Genomic DNA, 23,515 nt, shown 5'->3' with positions numbered 1-23,515 from the left:
ATGACAGATTCAAACTCAAACAGCCAGACAGAATAGACAAAAGTGTCAAGCAGTAAACAATCCCAAAGTATCAAAATCCATTGAAAAAACAGACATTAAGTCTCACAAAATAATTCAGATAGAAGACAAGACTTTGTGAAGAGGTAATAATAGAGAATAAACAGACTTGAGAAGTGATACTACAGGTTGCATGTAGACAACCACCGCAGGTTGAAACGCAGGTTGCATGTAGACAACCACAACATTTGGATGATGTTGACGATCATCATTGGTCTTTGGATGTCAAGTCAAGTCAAAAAGCTTTTATTGTCATTTCAACCATATATAGCTGATGTAGTACATAGTGAAATGAGACAACGTTTCTCCAGGATCATGGTGCTACATAAAACAAAGACAGGGCTTAGGACTTAGTAAGTAAGTCCTAGCCACATAAAGTGCAACTGTGCAACCTGGTGCAAACAGTGCAGGACAAGACAAACAAGACAAAACAAGACAAACAAGACAAACAAGACAGATGTCTCATACGCTTTGCTGAATATTCACACATGCAACTGCTCATGTCTTCTTTCTACCTAAGGACAGCGGATTGATGTCATACAGTAGCTTTGAGATTACCAGTAACAGAGTTCTATGCATATACTTTTCAACAAAGATATCAAATCCATTTGATATTGTAGAATTGTGAGAAGCCTGCAAATTTATTTGACTTTAGCCAGTGGGCTATATTTATGGGGTTGAGCATTAACGTTCAATAACTTACACAATGCTTGCCATGCATGAGAGATAAATTGGGGCCAGTGATCTTGGTTAGTTTTCATTGATTCGTAGAGCAAACTTGCTGGGGGCCTTGGATAAAAGGATAAGCTGTAGAAAACTTGACTATGAATAGCTCAATGTTGTATGAAGTTTATGTACCTGCTTTAGTACTTGTGGACAGATGTGTTGCAGGTATGTACACCTTTTCAGGAGTGGACAGGGTCTGTTGAACTGGCCTGGTGTATGTCATCAGTGATTTCCCAGTGGAATGGTGCACCAGTGCATGTGGGTAAGAATCAGGACTCTGTGGCTGGGGTGAGACTTCATGGAATTTAAATGCTGCATCCACTTGGATCCTGTCTGTAGGTTAAAGTGAAGTTGAAATGCATGAAGAATAGAGCTGGTTTTACTTGGAAGTTGAGGCATTCCATTATTTTGTACAACAAATTAGTTAAATGTCATTAATCAGCTTGGTTATTTGGATTTGGGTTATTTAGATGGGTAAACCTCATGGTCAGAGTTACATGGTTTTCATCAGACAGCAACATCCGTTATACACACACACACACACACACACACACACACACACACACACACACACACACACACACACATATATATATATATATATATATATATATATATATATATATATATATATATATATATATATATATATATATATATGTGTGTGTGTGTGTGTGTGTGTGTATATATATACACACACACATATATATATAAAGTCTGGCATACAAAGTCTGGCATACAAAATAATCTTACTTTCCTTGGAGCCTATTATGCCATAACCTATTCTAACGAGCCGAAGCTTATTTAAAGAGGCAGCAGGGCAGCCATCCAGCAACACCTCACAATAGTCCCTTCTAGAAGTTATGAAATCATGCACTAGTTTTTCAGTGTCATGTAGGGTTAGCTTATTGCTTATTTTAGTTATGTTTTTTCAGATGTTAACATGTAATATTTAAGATGTTTTAGATATGAATAAACAAAGGATGAACTAGAACTTGGTTTAGAATAGCCATCAAGCTCTAGGTTAAAAACAGCAGACAATGCCGTTGTTTACTTAGAATTAAAGAGGTGAAAGATGTTTTTCATTGTGTTAAGATTCTGTTTATTATACAGTATCATCAGCATAGAAATTAAAGCCAAAATTGAATGGCCAAGGGACAAATACAAATGCAGGATAATTGGAGGCATACATTATTTGGGACACCATATTGCATTTTTAAGGAACTGAGTAATCTTGATTTATGCTAACAAACTGATAATGTTCTGTCAAATATGATCTAAAGCTGGTGTCTTTCTAAACCTACAATGTTTTCAAGCTTGTTCACTGAAATGTACTAGTCATATAGTCAGTAGTGTCAAATGTGGCACTCAAGTCCAACAGAAGGAAAATAGAAACATTTTCATTATCTCAGACAAGCAGAATCATCTGTGCAATAATATGCATCTGGAAACCAGACTGAAATACACCATGTTTGTTTTTATTATTGTTTCCCTTCACATTAATCAGGCAATTGCTCCTGATTCAGTTCATTTCCATTCCTAAAATAAGACAGTAGACAATGGAACAGCATCACATGAAATCTATTGTCATAGTTGTGACTGACTTTTCTTCGAGTTCTGGATACTTCTCTGTGTGAGAATCTGTAGCTACATCACACATGAATTTGCACCAACACGTTTCCACTAAGATGATCTTTTCTACTTTCATCAAGAGATCACACTCCATTATTCTGGTCATGAACCAGCCATTGCAGGTTTAAGGTGCTGATGACGTCATGGTAGAAGGGAAAATAAGGAAGGAAGGCATTAAAATGTCAAGCCCAATAAATTCATCGTGTGGTTGTTATAAACAGAGAACAGCTCAAAAACAACCACCCAGAGCAGATTCAGACTTTTAATGTCCAGTGTATTTGATTATGTGATCTGGATGGACCGTTAAATAAATCATATTCTAGCAAAGATAAAGAAGACTAGAAAACACGTTGTGCATTTAGGAGTATGCAGTGACCACTGAGGAAGGCTTGGATGTCACAATCAGTTTGCAAGTGCATCATTTCACATTAGCGCTGAACTGAGGGATTGAAAATGAACACTCTTATCTACATTGGCCATATCGATTGAAGGTGGTAAGGTAGGGATTTTCAGATAGCCAATTACTGCATTTAGATAATCTTGCCTTTGCCATTTATTCTGCCTGGCCAGTCTAATCACTGCAGAAAATAACGTCTATATGATGTTGTCAAACTTTCATTTCAAAGGCCATTTTCATATCTCTTCTCTTATCAACTCAAACAAACAGATTTGGGGCAATTTAAGGTTTCATGCATGAAACAAGTCTATCTTACTTGATCCATTTCAGTGTACTAGTCTTCTAGAGCATTGTCAATGGTCGAGAAAAGCTGGTAAAACTGGACAGATGAAAATAGGAATAATGTTGCCAGGACTAAAAATGTTGATGAACTAGTCATCAGCTATGAGGTTTCAGTGATCCTGTGCCTCACATTTTTGCTCTTGGCTGGACACGAATGGAGCCTGATTTGGTCTTCTGCTGTTTTAGTCCATTCATGTAAATGTTTGCCTTTCTGGTCACCATGGTCACACAGTGGATATTTGAGGTATCATAACCTTTCTATCAACTGAAACCAATCCTGGGCATTCAGCTTTTGATATCTTCTAAGATTTCCCATCTTAAAGAGAGCGAGAGAGCCCTAATACAGGTTTATCGATACTTGTTTATGATTTTTTTTATTTCATTTTGTGTGTAGTGCAAGCAGTGCCTACTAACACATTCCATACTGAGAAGCTGAAGAGAATAATCACAAATCAACTTTTTTTTTCTCCTCCATCATCTCCAAGGTACTGCACCATCTCTGCTGATTTCTAAAATGAAAAGCAGCAGCAGGGCTGAATAAACATTCATCTGATTGGCAGCACTGTCGGAGGCCAGTTTGATTGCACAGCACTTCTATATTAGCAGTTTGCAGCATTACAGCAAACTTTCTATTTATTTGAAGAAATATTAGAACTGTACTACATATAAGTATTATTATGAAACGAGACATTTCTGTGGTTTAATTGCATTACACTTTATATGCCACAAAGAACCTTTGCATGTTTTTGAGATGCATTTGTCGGGAACAGAAGCCGTTTGAGATTCAGGGACGTTAGTGATGATGTTGAGATGTTTCTTTTGGCTCAGGAGCTGTTATTTGCTGATCTATTTATCTCAAACTGTTGTCATATTTAATGTTCTACCAGCTGTGTGCCTCTTAAAAAAAGAACAAGAAAGAATACAGCATGTGTTTTGTTTTTTTTCCTCAATGGCATATGTAGCCTGCCACTGTATTTTTCCAAACCATCAACTGCACAGCTATATCAGCCTCTGATGTGTGCTTGGGGAATGGTAATCAACTGACCACATAGACACCTGACTGGTTGGTTTGTTATGTTAATGATACCTGGGACCCTGCTGTCCTTCCCCCCCTAATGAGAACACAGCCAGTTGGGTGCCCTTGGCTACAGATGGCACAGCTGCAATGGAAACTCAAGTCCCAGTAGTAGTGATGTGCTTCTCTTTGTGGGATGCACTAGATACCTATGTCCCAATGGTAGTGCACTTGTCTGCACTGAATGCAATAGAAATTCCATTCCCAGTGGTAGGACACATCTTTGAGCTACAAATTGGTCTCATGATTGTAATTTTAGAAGTTATATAAGACAACTTCTGTGAAAAGTTGAGTAGTGGGACATGACTTTTAAAAAACTCATTTCAATAAAGCCATTTTGATAGAATTCATAACTTTTTTCAACATGCCGCAATGAGACACCTCAAATATGTCTTCCAGTTATAGTTTTGTATTCGATTTTGTCACTATCAGCAGTTGTTTATTTTTTAAATTAAGCTAAATGAAGTTGGTACCTGACAGTGATAAGAATTAAAAATTAATATTTAAAAAGAAATAATATATTAAAATTAAAAATTTCTACTCTGACGACAAGATTATAGCCAGACATTGTACGATGCCAAAGTAGAACCAATCAGTTTGTTGGGATGGCAAATTAGGGTGGGGTAAAAGACAGTGCACATGCAAAATTGTCTTTTTGTGGGCCACTATTGCAAATTTAACCAAATTGTTCAAATGTGATTAGTTAACATTAGCAAAAACAAACTGAAGAAATCTAAAGTAGTTTGTTGTGCTCAGTGGGTCCATATCTAGCACTGCGTTTTTTTTACCTCTTCATATAACCTACTGTAAACTGCAAGCCTAAACTGAATAACAACAATAATAATATATAATAATAATAAAAATAATACTAAAAATAATAATAATAATAATAATAATAGTAGTAATAATAATAATAATAATAATAATAATAATAATAATAACAACAACAACAATAATAATAATAATAATAATAATAATAATAATGTTTTTGTTGATGTTTTGTTGTTAGATAGTTCAGTTCAACAATGAAATAAATAAATAAATAAATAAATAAATAAATAAATAAATAAATAATGTTTTGTCGTTGTTTCTTACTTACCAATCTTTTGCCACAATTTTGTGAGAATATTCCGAAAATTCAAAACATTTGAAAGTAACAGCTGAAACCAGATTTCTAGACACCCGAAAAAAGACGGGTACCATTGAATACCTTAGGATGCCAACAGCTTGTTGTTATTTAGAAGATTTTACAAAATAGTCATAAAAGTTTTATAACCAATTCATGGGACATTTTAGACACATTAATGGTTGAATCCTCATAATAAGAAGGCCAGTACCTATAGATCAAAAATTTCCATACATACTTACCACTAAAGACTAGTATTTACTTTTATACTTTACTATACAATGTAGAAGGGTTTAAACTTTGAATCAAAGTGTTTCCTAACTGACAGAAGAAATTTGGAAGACTCTGTGATGAATTTTGTGGTGTCTGTGGATGCCAAGTAATTAACTTTTGATGGAAAAGTCAATTGTGACACGGCATAATATTTACAATAATAATAATCATGATGAGATGCGCGCGCTAAAAGTGTCAAACAAACAGAACATTTAACCCTTAAAATTAAACCCTCAGGACAGAAACAGAAGCTATATTGAAAGCTTGCTCAAATCAAGTTACCACTAAATCAAAATAATAACCATAAAATAACACCTAAATTGATGATTACAAATCCTATAAATCCTAATCTACTTTATCACTGTCAGTAGTAAATAGATTCACACATCGGTGAATGTGCTGTGCTGCGTTATAATTTTTTAAGTGATTGTTGAAATGATTTTTTCTGATATATCGATATAAAGTCTAATCACACTATTATGTTTTATAATAAGGTCTGCACGTTGCTAGCTCATCAGCATGCTTTACGCTCTCGTGAGAGTCCAACAAATTTACAATCTGTTTTTGCAAGAGTGCCACACAATATATGGTCATAAATATGTCATTCAGATGGTGTCCAGTCATATCCCCTGAGTTAATTGGGTCAGCTTCAGTAATTACATTAACATTTATCCCAGTCTACCTCATGGTATGCCTTCAGTGTCTATGAAGGTGAATGTGCATTACGATTAGATGCTGAGGGGGGTTCAGCTTTAAATTAAAATGTATTTTTAAATGGCACCTGAAATGTCCATGCTGAACACTGATCTATATAGAGCATTCCCTTGTTATTCTCAAGGTCACAAGGGGAGAAGGAGTTTTAATTGAAAACGAAATTGTCTACCTGATGGCTTTGCCTAATTATCAAATATTAGAGTGGAGAGCAGTGGGTCTGGAAAGAGAGAAATTATGAAGGGATCACCTTGAATATTATGGGCCGTAGCATGCTCTGAGCCCTCACGCTGACCAATAGCGGCTAATCTTAGCTCCAAATTAAAGCCTAGGCTTCTTGTCTTCAGACTGGAACAGCAAACCCCATGGAATAATGAATGTAATCTAAAAGCAGCTGTCTCTCCAGAATTTCTCCCAACTTGTTTGCAGTGGCTGTGGAAATATATTGCATGAGGCACGCTGTGTTGAGTTTCCGATACAAATAACATGCATTATCATACATATTGTATCAATATCAGTGTGTGTTCATGAGACTTGGAACAGACTGTGTACAGAGGAAGCAGAATGGTCTTTGACAACAAACAGTGACGTTGAGCGTGCGATACTAAGACAAAAGTCCCTGACATTTGGTCTGCGGAGCTTCTGTCTTTCTGTGCCGTCAGCATGCCACACTAATGGGTCCTGACATTACAGCTGTAAGAGATGCCAACCATGAAATGTGACAGACACAGGGTTATTGGGGAGGGGTATGTCCAGAATGGATGACACGTCCAGGCCATCCTGTATTCTTGGAATTCATTGGCCAGGCATAACTTATATGCCTGATCCAGACCCAGACACATACATATATCTGCTGAACTTGTGGTTAATGTTTGATAGTGGTTGCCTCAGGCAAGACACACACAAAAAAAATCAAGGCAATGAGGTCAATAGGTTTCAGGCAGTCTATTGAGCATAGGCCCTGTGGCTGTTTCCAATTCTTCTCACTCCCTACAAGTCTTGGCCTTTGGTGCTCTCTGCAACGCAGCCATGTGCCTGTTCCTGGAACCCAGTGTGTCTGCTCCTTTAGAGATCACTCATCTATTGATTTTTTATGCCGTGTTTGTATTTTTAAGTTTCCACTTCTCAGAGCACAAAGCAAGGCCACTATGCTGCTAATAAGCAATACTTAATAGAATCACACCGAACGTTTAATAATACTGTATATATTCCTGATCACTATTCACTACTTGGCCTAAGTTATATTTTATGTTGGATCTTGAAGTTACACTACTACTGCTCTGTTTATTTTTTTGTTTGTGTGTGTAGTAATTCAATGCATTATGCTTGTGCATTTGGGACACTAAAAGAAGAAAACATATGCTTTATTTCTAAAGGCAGTAGCCTGCTTTTTCCTCCTCAGATCCTCCTGTTGTGCTCAGTATAGAAATCAAATGGTAGAAAACATCAAACAGCAGCTTTCCCATTACTACGACTGACCATGGCTTGCATGCAATGCAGCCTTCACATATCAGCCATTATCTGTGTTGCTTTTATTTGTGTGTTTGTTGCTTTTCAAGTAACGTAATAATTATATGAGATTTACCCAGACATGCTGTTGAGCCTAAAAAATAATCCAAACTGGTTTTATGTTTTTTTTTCCTTTTTACACAAACTGTCAGAGGTTTTTGTTGTTGTTGCCTATTACTTCCTGTTGTTACTGAGGTCTAAAAATCCATTTCACCTTCTACTGCTATAATTCTTCAGCATCTCACAGTAAGTGCCCCTGGCATAGCTCTTGCATTGATTGCTCATATGTGGAAAAAAATAGCCCTAAAAATATTTTCCTCTACTCACTTGGTGCATTTGTCGCCTTGCTCCAGGAGTGTGTGTGTTGTGTGTGTGTGTGTGTGTGTGTGTGTGTGTGTGTGTGTGCTGTGGAGACAAGCTTATACGTAGCTTATATGTGCAATCATCACCATCATCATCATCATCATCATCATAATCATGAAATGTATACAGTGTATATATATATATATATATATATATATATATATATATATATATATATATATATATATATATATATATATATATCCTACATACTGTATGTATTTTAAGCGCAGCATTCTTGTTGTAGCAGTAAACAGTTTTCTGGCAGTTAGAAATAAGGAGGTAAATAGGGTTTTGCAGCTGTATAGACACATCTAGTTCATTTTGGGGAAAAATATTAATTTGGAATTTTAGTCATTAATGCTAACTCAGGAATGACTAAATGTTTAGTGGAACGTCAGTGTGCTTGAACTTTGTATTTTTTGGCATGTTCTTGTAGATTATAACACTCATTTGGGTGTGAGCTAAAATGTAATATTTATCAATTTCTCAACAGTGAAAATATTCTGAGGTGAGGAATGCATAATATTACAAGGTCTCACTGATAGCGTAATAAGAATGATGTGTGGAAAAGTATTAGACACAAATTTAAAGGCAGATAGACAAGAGCATCGTGACTCATTATTTATTTATTATTATTAATATTTATTATATTATTTATTATATCATTAGGTTTAGAGTTGATTTTAAGATTTTGATGCTTACCTACAAGGCCTTACACGGGTTGGCTCCTCAATATCTGACTAAGCTTTTAATTCCTTATATTCCATCTCGCGACCTTCGTTCTTCTGAAACTGGTCTTTTAACTGTTCCCTCAACTCGTTTACGATCAATCGGAGATAGGGCTTTCTCTTCACTAGCTCCAAAACTTTGGAATTCTTTACCAACTGAGATAAGGCAAGCAAAATCTCTTTGCATTTTTAAATCTCAGCTTAAAACTCATTTTTTAAGGTAGCTTTTAATTGACTAATTGTAATTTTACATTGTGCTTATTTTATAGTCTATTTTTGTTGTTTTAATTTTAATCTTTATATTATGTGGTGTATTTTTGTTGCGCTTTGAGATGTACGTTTAAAGGCGCTATAGAAAATAAAGGTTATTATTATTATTATTATTATTATTATTATTATTATTATTATTATTATATTTATTTATTTATTTATTTATTTATTTATTTATTTATTTATTTAGATAATTCATGTTTGATAAAGTCTGTAATGCTCTATTGGTATGTTTCCTCTGAGTGCCAAACAAGGTAAACAGAATTTTAACACCCTTGCTTTTATGTGGTGCAGAAAAAGAAAAAAAAAACGTTTGCACTATTGTCAGGAGATTGAGAGTTTGACAATGCTTCTGTGACTGGGATCCAAGGAAGCAAAATTGGCTGTGCTGTCTGGTTGGGAGGGATGGCATAGTCTCTCTCTCCCTGGACATCTGTAAGCGTATATATGTGGAAGAGGGCAAATAAAGCTTTCCTCTGACTGTGTCTTGTTGCCCTGTGACACTGAATGAGCAGAAGTTCAGAAAAAAAACTCCAGTTGACTGGATTTATGTGTTATGGGGCAAGCAGATGTTAGCCTTATCCCTGTCCACTTTGTATCTGTCATCTTATAGAAGAGAGCTGGCTGGTTGGTGGGACTTATCAGGTGACCATCTAGGTAACAAAATGGAAATAAAAACACTAAATATACTTATGGTTCTGTCATCGGTCTGTTTGCTTGGACAGAATGCACTTAGTTTTCATCAATTCTTTTCAGTGCTACTCCAAAATTTGGGGGGAAGTTATGATAAAGTGAATAATCCATATTTCTCATGTTTATTACACCTGTAAGTGTGTACATGATGATAAACAAGTATTAGAGATGTGACAGCAAATCATCGACAGTTGTTTCTATATTTTTGCCTGTGCCTGTTAGTTTAGTTATTTTCCTTATAAAACGTCTGACTCCCATTTTATCTCGCATTTGGGTCTGAATTCTGTTCCCATGGAGGCACGTGGCTGTGACAAAGCACTCAAATCCAATTGAATTTGATATAACTGTCACTGATATGCTGCGTGAATCTACAGTCTAGGCTAGAAAGAATTCAGCCTCAGTTCTTAATAGCATTCAGTGTATTTTTCTTATGACCACTATAGATACTGTTCAACAGTCCGGAAATCTGCTTTAAAATTTTTGTTAGAGCAATCTGATCTGATCTGATCTGGATGCCTGAAATGAAATAGCATATTGATGTCTTTTTATCTTGGAAAGACAGGGGGCTTAGCCCTGTAATCCACGTAGTTCCAGTTCGATTGACTTTGACTGATACAAGACAAGCAGAGAAATAAACAGCATCTTTACTCTACAGACATTTATAAATAATACCCAAAAAGTGTCCTTATTTTCTAATATTCTAAGAAGAAAAAAAAAGTTTATGTATGAAGTAAGAAAAAGTCACTCTTTTATAAAGGGGATTGGGAAACGAATGAGCATGGCAGAAATGTAAAGTTTTTATGATAAAATATATGCAAGTATATAATTTTATTCCCTTGTGATTTGAATTTCATATTCCTGTTTCCTTTGAGATTTGTAGGACCACCTTTGAAAATCCTTCACTGTGACTGTTGCATTGCATGTTAACCCGTCATACTGTATATCTGCTCTTTTATCGCATTTGAAAAAAAAAAAAAACAACAAAAACAAACCCAGTCAAATTATTCACGCTTCAAGCCGTGTCTAATCCTCATGAAACAAGTGTGTTAACATTGCAGAAACTTCATCAAGGCTCTCATTTGGAAAAAAAAAAAAGGGAGAAGCTTTTCAGTAAGAAGCCTCAGAGGAACTCAAGTTATTCTTAGCTCATTTTCAAAGAAGTGGTTTGTCTCTTGAAATAATCAGAGGCCATGTAGCAAGTACACTGGCCTCAAGGATATATCGCTGACACAAAGAAACTGAGTTTTTATCACACTTTTTTCCTGTTAACAGTTAATTAGCAGACTTCCTCTCGCCCAATTCACAATGTAACAGATTCTCTCCTTCTCAGAGACATTTATTTTCTAAGACAAAGGAGCAACTGTGGCAAGCAGCTTTCTGTCCTGCCAGTAAAGGGTTGAAGGATGGTTTCTTTTGATGCCATGTACTCACTATCTCCCTGACCATAGCAGCAGTTACAGAAATATATGGCTAAGGGAACAAGAACAAATCACAAGTGACTAACAGATATATTGTGGATCCAGAAGCATAGTTTATTTGCTCACACCTCGAGGGAGCTTACTATAGACTGCACCAAGAGTTAAAGGCTCTTTCCATGACCAATTGTACTCCATTATTAGTTGAGTCGAATTTTAAAGTGGTTTGGACTGATAAATGTGCATGTGGCGTGTATTAGGAAAGCAAACTATCTACCTAATAAAAGCGAATTATATTATAATACAGTGTATTGTATGATATACATCAGGGATATTCAAGTAGAATTTACAATAATGAATTCCTTGATTATAAATAATTCAGGCAATTAGAAGTATTTTTTTGTGCTTAACCATTGGTGATTACATCAAGGTTAAAAGTCTAACAATTTTAATTGGTTTAATAGAAAAGGTTCACAGAGCCACGTTCAAATAGACTCTGTTTTGAGCATGCCCAGGTATTGTAGGGAAGTCATACAGGCACGTGGAGGCCACACACACTACTGAGCCTCATTTTGACTTGTTTTAAGGACATTACATCAAAGTTGGATCAGCCTGTAGGGTGTTTTTCCACTTCAATTTTGAGTGTGACTCCAAATCCAGACTTCCATGGGTTAATAAATTTGACTTGCATTGATAATTTTTGTGTGATTTTGTTGTCAGCACATTCAACTATGTAAAGAACAAAGTATTTGATAAGACTATTTCATTCATTCAGATCTAGGATGTGTTGCTTAATTGTTCCCTTTATTTTTTTGAGCAGTATATGTGGGGCACGGTGGCTGAGTGGTTAGCACGTTCGCCTCACACCTCCAGGGTTGGGGGTTCGATTCCCGCCTCCGCCTTGTGTGTGTGGAGTTTGCATGTTCTCCCCGTGCCTCTGGGGTTTCCTCCGGGTACTCCAGTTTCCTCTCCCGGTCCAAAGACATGCATGGAAGGTTGATTGGCATCTCTGGAAAAATTGTCTGTAGTGTGTGCATGAGAGTGTGTGTGTGTGTGTGTGTGTGTGTGTGTGTGTGTGTGTGTGTGTGTGTGTGTGTGCGCCCTGTGATGGGTTGGCACTCTGTTCAGGGTGTATCCTGCCTTGATGCCCGATGACGCCTGAGATAGGCACAGGCTCCCTGGTAGAAAATGAATGAATGAATATATATACACCATATATACGGAATTTTAAATTGAATGTTTCTAGCCAGGTTGCTCTTTCTACAGAAGCATCGCTGGTTCAGGTTCAGAAAGCTAGAATTGTTGAACTTCAGTCATGCTGCTGTAAGTTGTCAGGTACAAGCGCTATAGATTAGATTATTGGTAGATGTGTCTTTTTCTTTTTTTAATGTGAGTGTATTTGCCTGAGCTCCCTAAAGTTATACCTGATCACCTCAGAGACCCTTCCCAGCTTTTCAAACAGCTGATATGAATGGTGAGTGGGTTTAAGAGCAGGCAGAGCATGGCTTCGTCTCAGTGCCCTTGTCTTCACAGTTCTCCTTAATCTTTTGCACATATTGCTCCATCCATCTATGTTATCTCTTCATAAAAGCACCCTCTCAGTATACGAGGTAGAGTTTTTCCCCCCATCAGAGAAATTGTTTCTTTCCTTTTAGATTTCAAAAAGCATTATCCTAAGAAAAGGTCACTTCTACCGGCAAATTTCCACCTGCATATTGAAATACATGCATTTATTTAAAAAAAAAAAAAACTGAGTCACATTTTCTTTTCTTACCTCTCATATTACGGACGAATTTATTACTTCTCTTCACTCACCGACCTATCAACACAATAACCACTCTTGGCAAGCTGGGAGAGCGCAGCATGGATCTTGTAGCGCTCTCCGTGTGATTATCATGATCAGTGCTGATTGCTGATTGTTATGGTGTTTGCGCCTCTCGTCTATTCGGTGCACGCTGTGTGTTTGGGCAGTGCTGATTGTGTTGACGCTGTGCCGCCCCCCTTTTCCTCTCCTCCTCCACACTCTTAATGGAGGAGAGGCCTAAGCGGAGGAGAGGAGACAAGAGGTAGGGGCCATCAGACATAATGAAAACCAAGCAATCAGGCCCATCAGCCAACAGGAGCTGACGAGAAAAAAAAAGTCAAGTAGTCAGAAGACAGAGTGCAGTGACATGGATGTTTTTTTACCATTCACTAAGGGAATAGAAATCAAGATATTTTTTTCATTTACTTCTCATCCAACACACACATACAGTGGAGATAAAATGTCTAAACAACCATGTTAAAATGGCAAGCTTTTGTTGTTTATAAAAATAAATCAAGCTATCCTTTGAGATAATGTTAAAGCCTTTTCAAACTTTCATGTGAAAATACAACCAATATATTAAAGTGGAAAACAGCAAGAATCATTTTAGGGGAAAAAAATAAAATAAAATAAAGAATGTACAATAAAGTGTGCACACCCTTTTGTAATTAGGAATGTGTCAGTGTTTAGAATCAACCAATCACCTTCAAACTCATGTTAAATACTAATTAGTATATAGCTTATATAGCTGAATGATTAAACTTACAGTTGTTCCAACAGGATTTTTCTGATTTCTTCTTGGTAACGTCCGACTGGAAAAGCCACAAAGACCTTACAAAGCACTATGAGATCATCACTGATTAAAATATTAGTTAGAAGAGGGTTTCAAAAAACATACAAGACATTGTATATATAATGGAACACTGTAAAGGCAATAATCAACACGTGGAGAACATACTGTAAGGCACAACAGTAACATTAATATAACAGGACAAACCTATAATATTGATAAGAAGACCAGGAGAAAACTGGTCAGGGACACTGCATAGAGGCCTACAATAAGATTAAAACAACAATTTCTGGCAAGTACTAGTTGCTCTCTACATGTGACAGCAATCTTTCAAATTCTTCATATGTCTGGACTACAGGGATGAGTGGCAATGGGAAAAACCTAATCCAAGCTTGACTAAAGTTTGCAAAAAAAAAAAACATCCAATCTCCCAAACCCATGTGGAATAATGTGTAAAAATTAAAGTTGAAAGTTTGGCCCATAAAAGCACAGCACCTCATTAAAGAACACCATCACCACATTGAAACATGGGGGTGGCAGCATCATGCTTTAATGCTGCTTTTCTTGAGCTGGAAGTGACATTTATCATGGTGTAGGGGATAATGAATAGCTCCAGATACCAGTCAATTTTGGCTCAAAACATCAAGGCTTCTGCTAAAACACTTAAGATGAAGAGAAATTTCACCTTCCAGCATGACAATAATCCAAAGCACACCCACAGATTAACAAAAGAATGGCTTCACCAAAACAAGATCAAGGTTATGGACTTGTCCAGCGGGAGTCCAGATCTAAATCCAATCGAAAATGCGTGGGGTGACCTGAAAAGTGCTGTGCACAGGAGACACCTGAGTTTTGGAGGGAACATGCTTTTAGAGGGAAGAATATCAAAATATTGTCAAAATGTGCCAATCTGATCGACTTTTACCAAAAAAGATTGAATGTTTTGATAAAATATATAAGTATTAGTTTAGGGATGTGCACACTTATGCAATCAGTTTATTGTACATTTTATCATTTTATCTTTTTTACACAATAAATGTGGACATATACACGTATAGACTTTATTATACAAATGACTTGACCAGAGCAGGAAATTTTATCTATATCCAAGTGAAAAATCTAATCTGTTTGCCACTGAATGTTTTTAATTAAGACTAACAAAAGGGACATCAGCTAACCTGTCAAGTTCTAGGCCATGTTTTTCCTCCTGCACCCTGGCCTTGATGCTGTTCCATTATTTGTTTTGGTGTTTTAATCTTGGCTGAGTCAATAATATTCTTTGTCATTTGAAACGGGAGCGAAGGAGAAAAAACCTCGTCTTTTGTTGCAAGTGCCTACCTGTAACTTCCGTCGGTTCGGGCTCAGTAAATGTTGTATCATTAAATGTTGTTTTTCGCCTCGCAATTACTTATAGTTTCGTAGGGTTAAACATAACATGGACACAGAGAGGAAAGAAAAATGTGAGATGAAGGAGGATGGAGTGGTAGAGGGAGAACGTGACGAAGAACTAGAAAGGTGTGAAGCTAGAGCTTTCAGGCATTTACTGTAACATGCTGCAGTTGATATATTCCTAACACTGAATGACTCAATTTCCAGTGTTAAAGTATCATTGTGGGTGCAGGAAATTAAAACATGCTCTCGACTGTGGACTAAATCAAAGCTCTGCGTACAAAAAAAAAAAACGGCTTAGTATTACTGATATACTGAGACACCATAGAGAAAGTACAAACTTCAACACCACAACAAAATAAAATTATGAATCAGTTTTTGGCCAAAATTGAGGTTTATTTTGATATTTGATATTATACTTTAATATGTTTAATGACTGTGCCTTGACAGTTTGTCTGCAGAAATTATAAATGAGTCAGTCTGCATATAGATGTCTAAAGACATTGTGAGGTGTGATACGTGCCACACTGAACGTGACATTAAACGTTTTCATTTAGATTGTATAGAAGTTGAGAAAAATATGGTGAAGTGGTTATTTACTTAATATTTCATTATTTTCAGCTATTTTTCTTTAGTTAGAAAAACCTTTAGATATATCATTACTTTTACTCTATGAATAACAGCCCATAATCTATCAGAAAGACTAGGTTATTGAATGTTTATTGAAGTCATTGTTGTTTCCTAGATATTAAGTAAGCTAGACATTCAGTTGAAATAGTATATAGGTGTAATAATTGTAAAGTGAATGCTTTCAGATACAGACAGTTCATTTATTATTATTATTATTATTATTATTATTATTATTATTATTATTATTATTATTATTATTATTATTGTTGTTGTTGTTGTTGTTGTTATTATTATTATTATTATTGTTGTTGTTGTTGTTGTTGTTGTTGTTATTATTATTATTATTATTATTATTTATTCAATAACACAATAGCTATATTGTATTGTATACACAATAACCCTAGATATGTATTTATCTATCTACCTATCTGTCTATCTATCTACCTAGGGCTCCAAAGAACTAAGACCACATTGAAAATCTGAGAATTTATTTATTAATTAATTAATTTATTTATTAATAATGCCAATGGTTTTGACTGTCGAGTCCTCACCAACTCAAGTTTTGTTTTTGTATAAATCTACATTTTCAAATGAACAACAAAAAAAAAACCTCATTTGTAAATGTTCATCATTCTGACATTTAAGAAAATATAGTATCCTTGACAGTTGTCATGTACACAAACTGCTGGATTTCTCAACATCAGGAAAATATAACAACATGTTCTGAAAACTGAGAGCTCACAAGTTATGTTATTTATTTATTTATTTTTTTGCATACAGGTGTTAATGAAGCTAAATAACTGAGGAGCTGGGAATCACACTCACCGAGGTCCTCTGTTTGTACATTTAAAACTGGGAATACATTTACTCATATTAATTCATTCAGAAACCAAGCATAGATGGCCCCTACTGCTTTTGACTTGTTCTTCTTCACCATCAATAAGAGTTAACAGTAACAGATGGTGAGATCTGTCTGATTATAGAGAAAAGCTGTGTTGCATTCTGCAAAACTCAAGTATTAATTTAACTCCACCAAACTACACATTGGTAACAAGTGTAAATCACCATATTTTTAGTTATTCAGCTAATAACAGCGTCAGTTCCACCTCAAGTTTATGAAAGTGCTGCAGTCAAAATATATTATTAGCCCTCTAACAGTTTTGGAGGAGAAAAAGATAACAATTGTCATTAATCCTCTGAGTTATAACCGAGATCCCATTGATGGCTCTTGGCAAAATAGTCTCTGCAACATTGATTTTGTCAGAGAAAGTTACTCATAAAGCCATAACTGAGAAAACCCCAGACCACTCCAAAAGACAACTGCTACTTTTTCAACTGTCAACCACAAACGGCTGCTGAAATTTTCCCATAACTGTATGAAATATGTTGTCAAATCCCATATGTCTATAGAACCTTTTTTCTAGTTTTGTTATGTTATTTGCCCTCGGTCGTAAATTCTGCTTTGCACCACATGTTGTGCTGTAATTTTTGACATATGTACAGTCAGGAATTTATGAATAACATAATAAAGAAAAGTGGTACAAATTCACATCAGTCATTCTTCAGAAATAAAAGTATAAATCACACATTATCAGTGATGAAGGAGTAGTGGAGGACCTGGAGTGGAATCATGATGAAATGCACACGTCCTGCGGTAAGTGGCCCTTTTCTGCTCGGAGAATGAAAAGTAGGCCTCTTCTTTCACCTTATGGTCATGTCCAACATTTGAAAAATGGCATTGCTCCCCTTGTAAAAGGCCCATGGGGTTAAATGGCTTCATTATTATTAATGATCACCCATTTGCCAATCCAGATGTAGAGGCAGAGTGGCGCTGTAATAAAATGACAGTCTGTGCAATTACAAACTCAATTATTTCTTTCAAATTTCATTTTGGCTGACAACGTGGGATCTTTTATGAGCACGTGTTCTTTTTTAATAGACAGTTTATTGAACGTGTTGAAAATTGTGTTTAACCCTGACAAGATTCCCCATATGTAATATTTTTAGACTTTGATTATTTTGTTATGTTCCTTTTTTGTATATTTCATTAAATTCATTTAGACACACAGATACTGAACTGCTACAGAGTTACAGTGGTACTTGTCAAGGGGGGATATACTAGGCAACAGGTGAACAAGTGGATTTGTGGAAGCAGGAAAAATGGGCGAGTGTAAGGGTCTGTGTGATTTTGACAAGACCAAATTGTGATGGCTAGATGAATGGGTCGGGTCATCTCCAAAACAGCAGGTCTTGTGGGGTGTTCCCGGTATGTTGTGGTCAGTACTACCAAAAGTGTACCAAGAAAGGAAACCAGTGAACTGGTGACAGGGTCATGGGCACCCAAGGCTCATTGATGCTGTTGGGGAGCAAAGGCTATCCAGTCTGCTCCAATCCCACAGAGAGGCCGTTATAGTACACATTCCTGAGAAAGTTAATGCTGGCTATGATAGAAAGCTGTCAGAAGACATAGTGAACTGCAGCTTGCTGTGTTTGAGGCTGCATAGCCACAAGACAGTCACAAGACACCAGTGAGAATGTGAGCATCACGACTGGACCATGGAGCAAAGTAAAAAGGTGAATCACATTTTCTTTTACATTATGTAGATATATCTTTCGACCATAGGATACACACCAGGATGCATTATGGGAAGAAGGCAATTGGCAATGTTCTGGTGAAAACCTTGGGGTCTGGCGTTTATGGTTATGCTTCTTTGACAAACCACCTAAATAAACATTGTTGTAGATCAAGTACATTCCATCATACAAGTGGTACAGTATTCCCTAAAGTCAGTGGCCTGTTTTTTATCAGGATACTGCACTCTGAAAATGTTGCTCAGGAATGGTTTGAGGAACATGAAGAGTTCAAGGTGCTGACATGACCTCCAAGCTCCAAATCTGTGGGATCTGCTGCACAAACAACCCAATCCATGGAGGTCAAACCTTGCAACATACAGGCCTTGCTGCTAACATCTTAGATATCACAGCACACCTTCAGAGGTCTTGCGAAGTCCATGCCTTGATGGGTCAGAGGTGTTTGGGCAGCACATGGGAGATCTACACAATATTTGGCAGGTGGTTTTAATGTTATGGCTGATGGCTGCATCTAAAAAACATAAGCACTATTTAAATACTACAACATATGAAACTATCGTTGAATTGGCCAATTTTGTCAGTTTTGTGAAATTCAAACTGTTCAGTACTTCTAGTTAGGGAAATGTAGCAGAGTGTGACACAGACCGCTGACATCTTTTTAGCTTCATAAATTTTATGAAGAGTCATTTATGCTTCATTTACATATGAAAAGTGGTGTCCTTGAAAATGTCATTCATGCAACAACCTATTAAAAAGCTTGAATAAGTCAAGTTATATTGGATTGGATTGGAAAACGCTCTAATTTGGCTACTGTATGTGTTCACACAACATGTTGGAAAAATCTATGATTAAAATGCTTTTTAAATCTATAATATTGATATTGTGTGTATACATATATATATATATATATATATATATATATATATATATATATATATATATATATATATATATATATATATATATATATACAGGACATGTTAGATAAATCAATATAAATGCATATGCATTATTACCATGTTAGACCTGAATTTACAACAGTGTTATCTCAGTTATGGTGCACAAGCTTTCTGTCCCACCAGAGACTGTTTAGAAGGATGGAAAATAATGTTCTATATTTATGCAATTAGCCTTCTAATTGGTAGTAATAGGTATGCACATGCTACCGTAATGAGATGAGTAATCATCCCTCGTCTATCCATGTAAATCCCATCAGGTCGTGCTGTTTTTCTGAGCAGTCCCATTGCTGAGTGTCATCTGTGTTTATTGTCATTTTCTCAGACATGAATGATGCACAAATGCTTCTGGATTTTTTTTTTTTTTTAATCTGTTTCCATTGGGTTCATTTTCTTTCAGCTTTCAACTTGCATCTCCAGTTTTCTGCAAGATGTGATAATATTTTGTATCTGATTAAAAACCTTCAGGTTGTATCTTTGTGCATTGCATTTGTTGACACAAAAATCAAATGAGGACAGCATCTTGCCTTTTTTCTCTCTCCACATAGGCTGTAAACCATATAAAAGCAAACTCACCAGCTGAGTCAAAAGGCAAGACCATTTGATTAAGAGTGAAGGAACTGAAAAGCATTTGCAGAGAAAAGGAGATGAAAAACATCTCCGAGCATTTGTACCACTGTAATTACCAGTCTGAATCGGCCAAGGCCTAAATCAATAGCAACCAGTCATTTTACAAAACTTTTTCAAGCCGTACGACTCCGATCCACGTAATGTAGCTGAGAAGCCAAGATCCATTTGAACATGTTTTTTTTTAACATCTCCGAGTGTATGATGCCTCACGGACTGTACTAAAGAGTACACATATCTAACACAAAATTCCAGTTTTCAAATCAGCAGGAGGTCTTTGGTTTGCAGAGAAAAATATAGGAAATTTAGGGATAACTTTCAAATGCATGGGGTTGGACTGTGCATGTGATATGAGGAAAGAAAATCTCGGCAGGAGAGTGGCAGTTCCTTCTTTATGCAAAAGACACTTAAACAGCATCAGAGTGAGCTGCTTGCCTCTGGCTGACGAAAGCATTCAACACTGTCACCCACATCAGTCAAGCAATAACAGTCCCTGTGGAGATGGAAACTGATACTGACTACATATTTGGAGCTATTTAATGTGAAAAAATGTACACATATATATAGTAGCACGTTTGGCTGTTGACACAGCGTCACTGACAGCTCGCGCTGTGCTTCTGTAGAAAGCACAGAGGCACCGAAATCACCTTTCATGCATCAGATAATTACACATGAGGTTGTTCACTTTGGGCTGATCTCTGCTGTCTCTGCACAAAAGCCGAAGTTAGGAGCACAGGTGAGCACACTGCAAGAGTGTATGTTTGCCAGCATGGATGAATGTGTCCATTGTGGCATGAAGTGTTTGCTCCTGTGAAGAACAATGGCTTGGAAAGACACCTCCAATTTCCAAAGCAGCTTGGAGGTGATTTACAGTGAAGGCTGTGCAAGCGCTCTGGCCCCCCGTTTATTCTGCTTGCGCAGAGAGTGAGTGAGCAGCATCATTTTTCCTTAATGAAGTTAGTGACCCTCTGAAAGGTGACACATTTACCGCTCGGCTGATTTATGCACCGATTCTCTGAGGCAGGCTGGAACAGTGCAGGACCAGAGGGATCCAGCCACATGTCTGTATCTCCCGTTCTCTCTCTCTCTCGCTCTCTCTCTCTCTCTCTCGCTCTCTCTCTCTCTCTCTCTCTCTCATTCTTCTCACCTCTCTTTCTCTGTGTTGTGTGTGTGTGTCTTCTCGCTCGTTTTCGCTCATTCCCATCTGTACATTCTAAAGCCGCTGCCAATAGAAATGCAGTTTTTGTATAGATCATAGGAGGATTATTCTGACTGACAATAAACCTGAATGCTTGTGGATTTAGTGTATCATAATGTCATTTTCTTCCTTCCTGGATGGTCATAAACCTGATTAAATCTTTAAGTCAGCTGGATGGTGGTTAGCAAATAAAACTCAGCAGAGCATGTAAAACAGAGAATGCGGGGAAATCCGAGATAGTGTCCTGCTTAATTATTGATAGTGTACTTACTCATGCAAATATGATCAATTATTTCTACATGACAGCTCAAAGTGAAGGTAAAGAATAATAAGACCATAGCCTCTGGAAATACTGTTTTACATTCTAATTATCTGAGCTGACAGGCTTCAGAGTTGAGACTAAGGCATGTTTTCTAGATCCATCAGATGTACGATGTCAGAACAGGCTTAATGAGGTAGGATGTTGCAGAACCTTCCAGTTCACTTCTTTTGTTGAAATCAAATACGGTTCCTCAAAGCTAGACTTATTGTTCCTAACATATTGTCAAATATGCTAACAAGTAGGCAAAGTCAGCCTGTAGGTGTATTTTCAGAGATCTCTGTCAGATTTAACTTGACCAGATTCATCAAATGTTGAGAAGATCTGAAGATATGAAGTGTTCCACAAAGACGGTTATTAAAATAAACACTGCTTTTGTGAGCTGTTCATTAATTATTGAATGTGGCAGAGCCCCTCTCACACACAAATGAGACTTTCTTTTTTTTAGCACTTTAATTAACCTACAGGGAATTCAGTGCATATTGCAGGTAAACATTGAAAACCATGGGAATATGGTGCAAATTAAACATACTGATTTTCCTGTGCTTGTTATGAGATGAATTAAACATTTATAACTGCTGCACTTTAGTTTGCTACAGCTAAAAGGCTTTCTTTTAAGTTCACGCTTCCTTCTCTAATATCCCTGAGAACCCTGAAAGTTTTCATGATGTTCCTTTTCTTCAACAGCTATTGAAGTGAACCTGCAGAAGGCCATGGCTGAAGCCTCGGAGACCTGCACCCAGGAATGTCTGATCCTCGGCCATTCTGACAGCTGCTGGATGCCCCCAGCGATGACCCAGTTCCAGACGACTGCTGCTGCCACGTTGCCCTCATTCAGCCTTCAGCAGAGCTGGGCACGCAGTGGCGCCATGCCAGACGGGCGTCACACCCTCGGCAGATCTGTGCCCAGAGATGATCTGGACAAAGGGAGCAATCGGCCCCAGTTCTACAGCACACTGGACAGACACTGTAGCAAGAAAGAGGACGCTGTGAAGGTTATCCCTCTGGCCAGCTTCTCTGCCACATCGAGCCCGCAGAACTCGGGTGCTGGCACCAAGTCCTCATTCTTACACGAGCATCAGCTGTAAAGCAAGAATCAAGCATTTCCAGTTAGGTACAGCGCCCAAAAAAAAAAGTGAGATGAGAAAATCATAAGTTAGTTGACAACTACGAAAGAAAATCTTAACAAAGTTTATCATCTGTCTGTATTTGCAATGCTTATAAAAGGATTTCTTTTTCTGTATCTTTGTCAGGATAGAAATTAATTAAGTGAACAGACAGTCATGATACTCTCGAAACACCAGACTACATAATCTACAAGTAGATCTAAACCAAAGTAGCATCTCAAATGAAAAAACAGAGTTAAAAACAAAACAAAACAAAAAAAAAACTTTAAAAATATATAAATAAATAAATAAATAAATTAAAAAAAAAAAAAAAAAAAAAAAAGCTGTGTCTCTTTAGGTAGGTAGCAGCTAACGAAACAAGCTTCAGAGATGATGTCAATGTTTTTGAGCCTTTTATGAAGTAATGATGTAATTATGAAATACACATATGCTGTTGAATGAAGTTAGTGAGGTGTTTTTTTGCGCGAGTGACTGCAACGTTAGCTTCAGTGAGATACAGTGAGTATATAGTGTGAATTGTTTCTAGCAAGATTTTCTCCTCATCTAAGTGCTGCAGAGACTTTTTCCAAACAACCAACATGTTATTTTTCTTGCGCTCTCATAACATGTCGAAAGTTTTTACAAGCACTTTTTTCTCCTCATGAAATCAGCTTCTATTTTTCTTCATGAACTGAAAAGTGAGGCTTCCTCTGATGTCTGTAGTTTCCATGCATCTGACACCCTTTTTTCTCCCATTATTAGGAACCTACTCATTTTCTTATTA

The 23,515-nt window shown here is 36.8% G+C and overlaps 1 protein-coding gene across 1 annotated transcript in view; it reads left to right on the top strand.

Moving 5' to 3' along the window:
- Positions 1-23,001, top strand: part of pcdh11 (protocadherin 11) — a 199,480-nt gene extending 176,479 nt beyond the window's left edge. Inside the window, exon 6 of the mRNA XM_060885674.1 lies at positions 22,313-23,001. Within this exon, the coding sequence (XP_060741657.1) occupies positions 22,313-22,713 (401 nt within the window). The 3' untranslated portion in view covers positions 22,714-23,001. The remainder of the gene's footprint in view (positions 1-22,312) is intronic.
- Positions 23,002-23,515: the final 514 nt, after the last annotated feature.

Source organism: Tachysurus vachellii, chromosome 13, assembly GCF_030014155.1.
Source record: "Tachysurus vachellii isolate PV-2020 chromosome 13, HZAU_Pvac_v1, whole genome shotgun sequence".
Classification (NCBI taxonomy): Eukaryota; Metazoa; Chordata; class Actinopteri; order Siluriformes; family Bagridae; genus Tachysurus; species Tachysurus vachellii.
The sequence above is the reverse complement of the archived record's forward strand: the minus strand, read 5'-3'. Positions and strand labels throughout refer to the sequence as shown.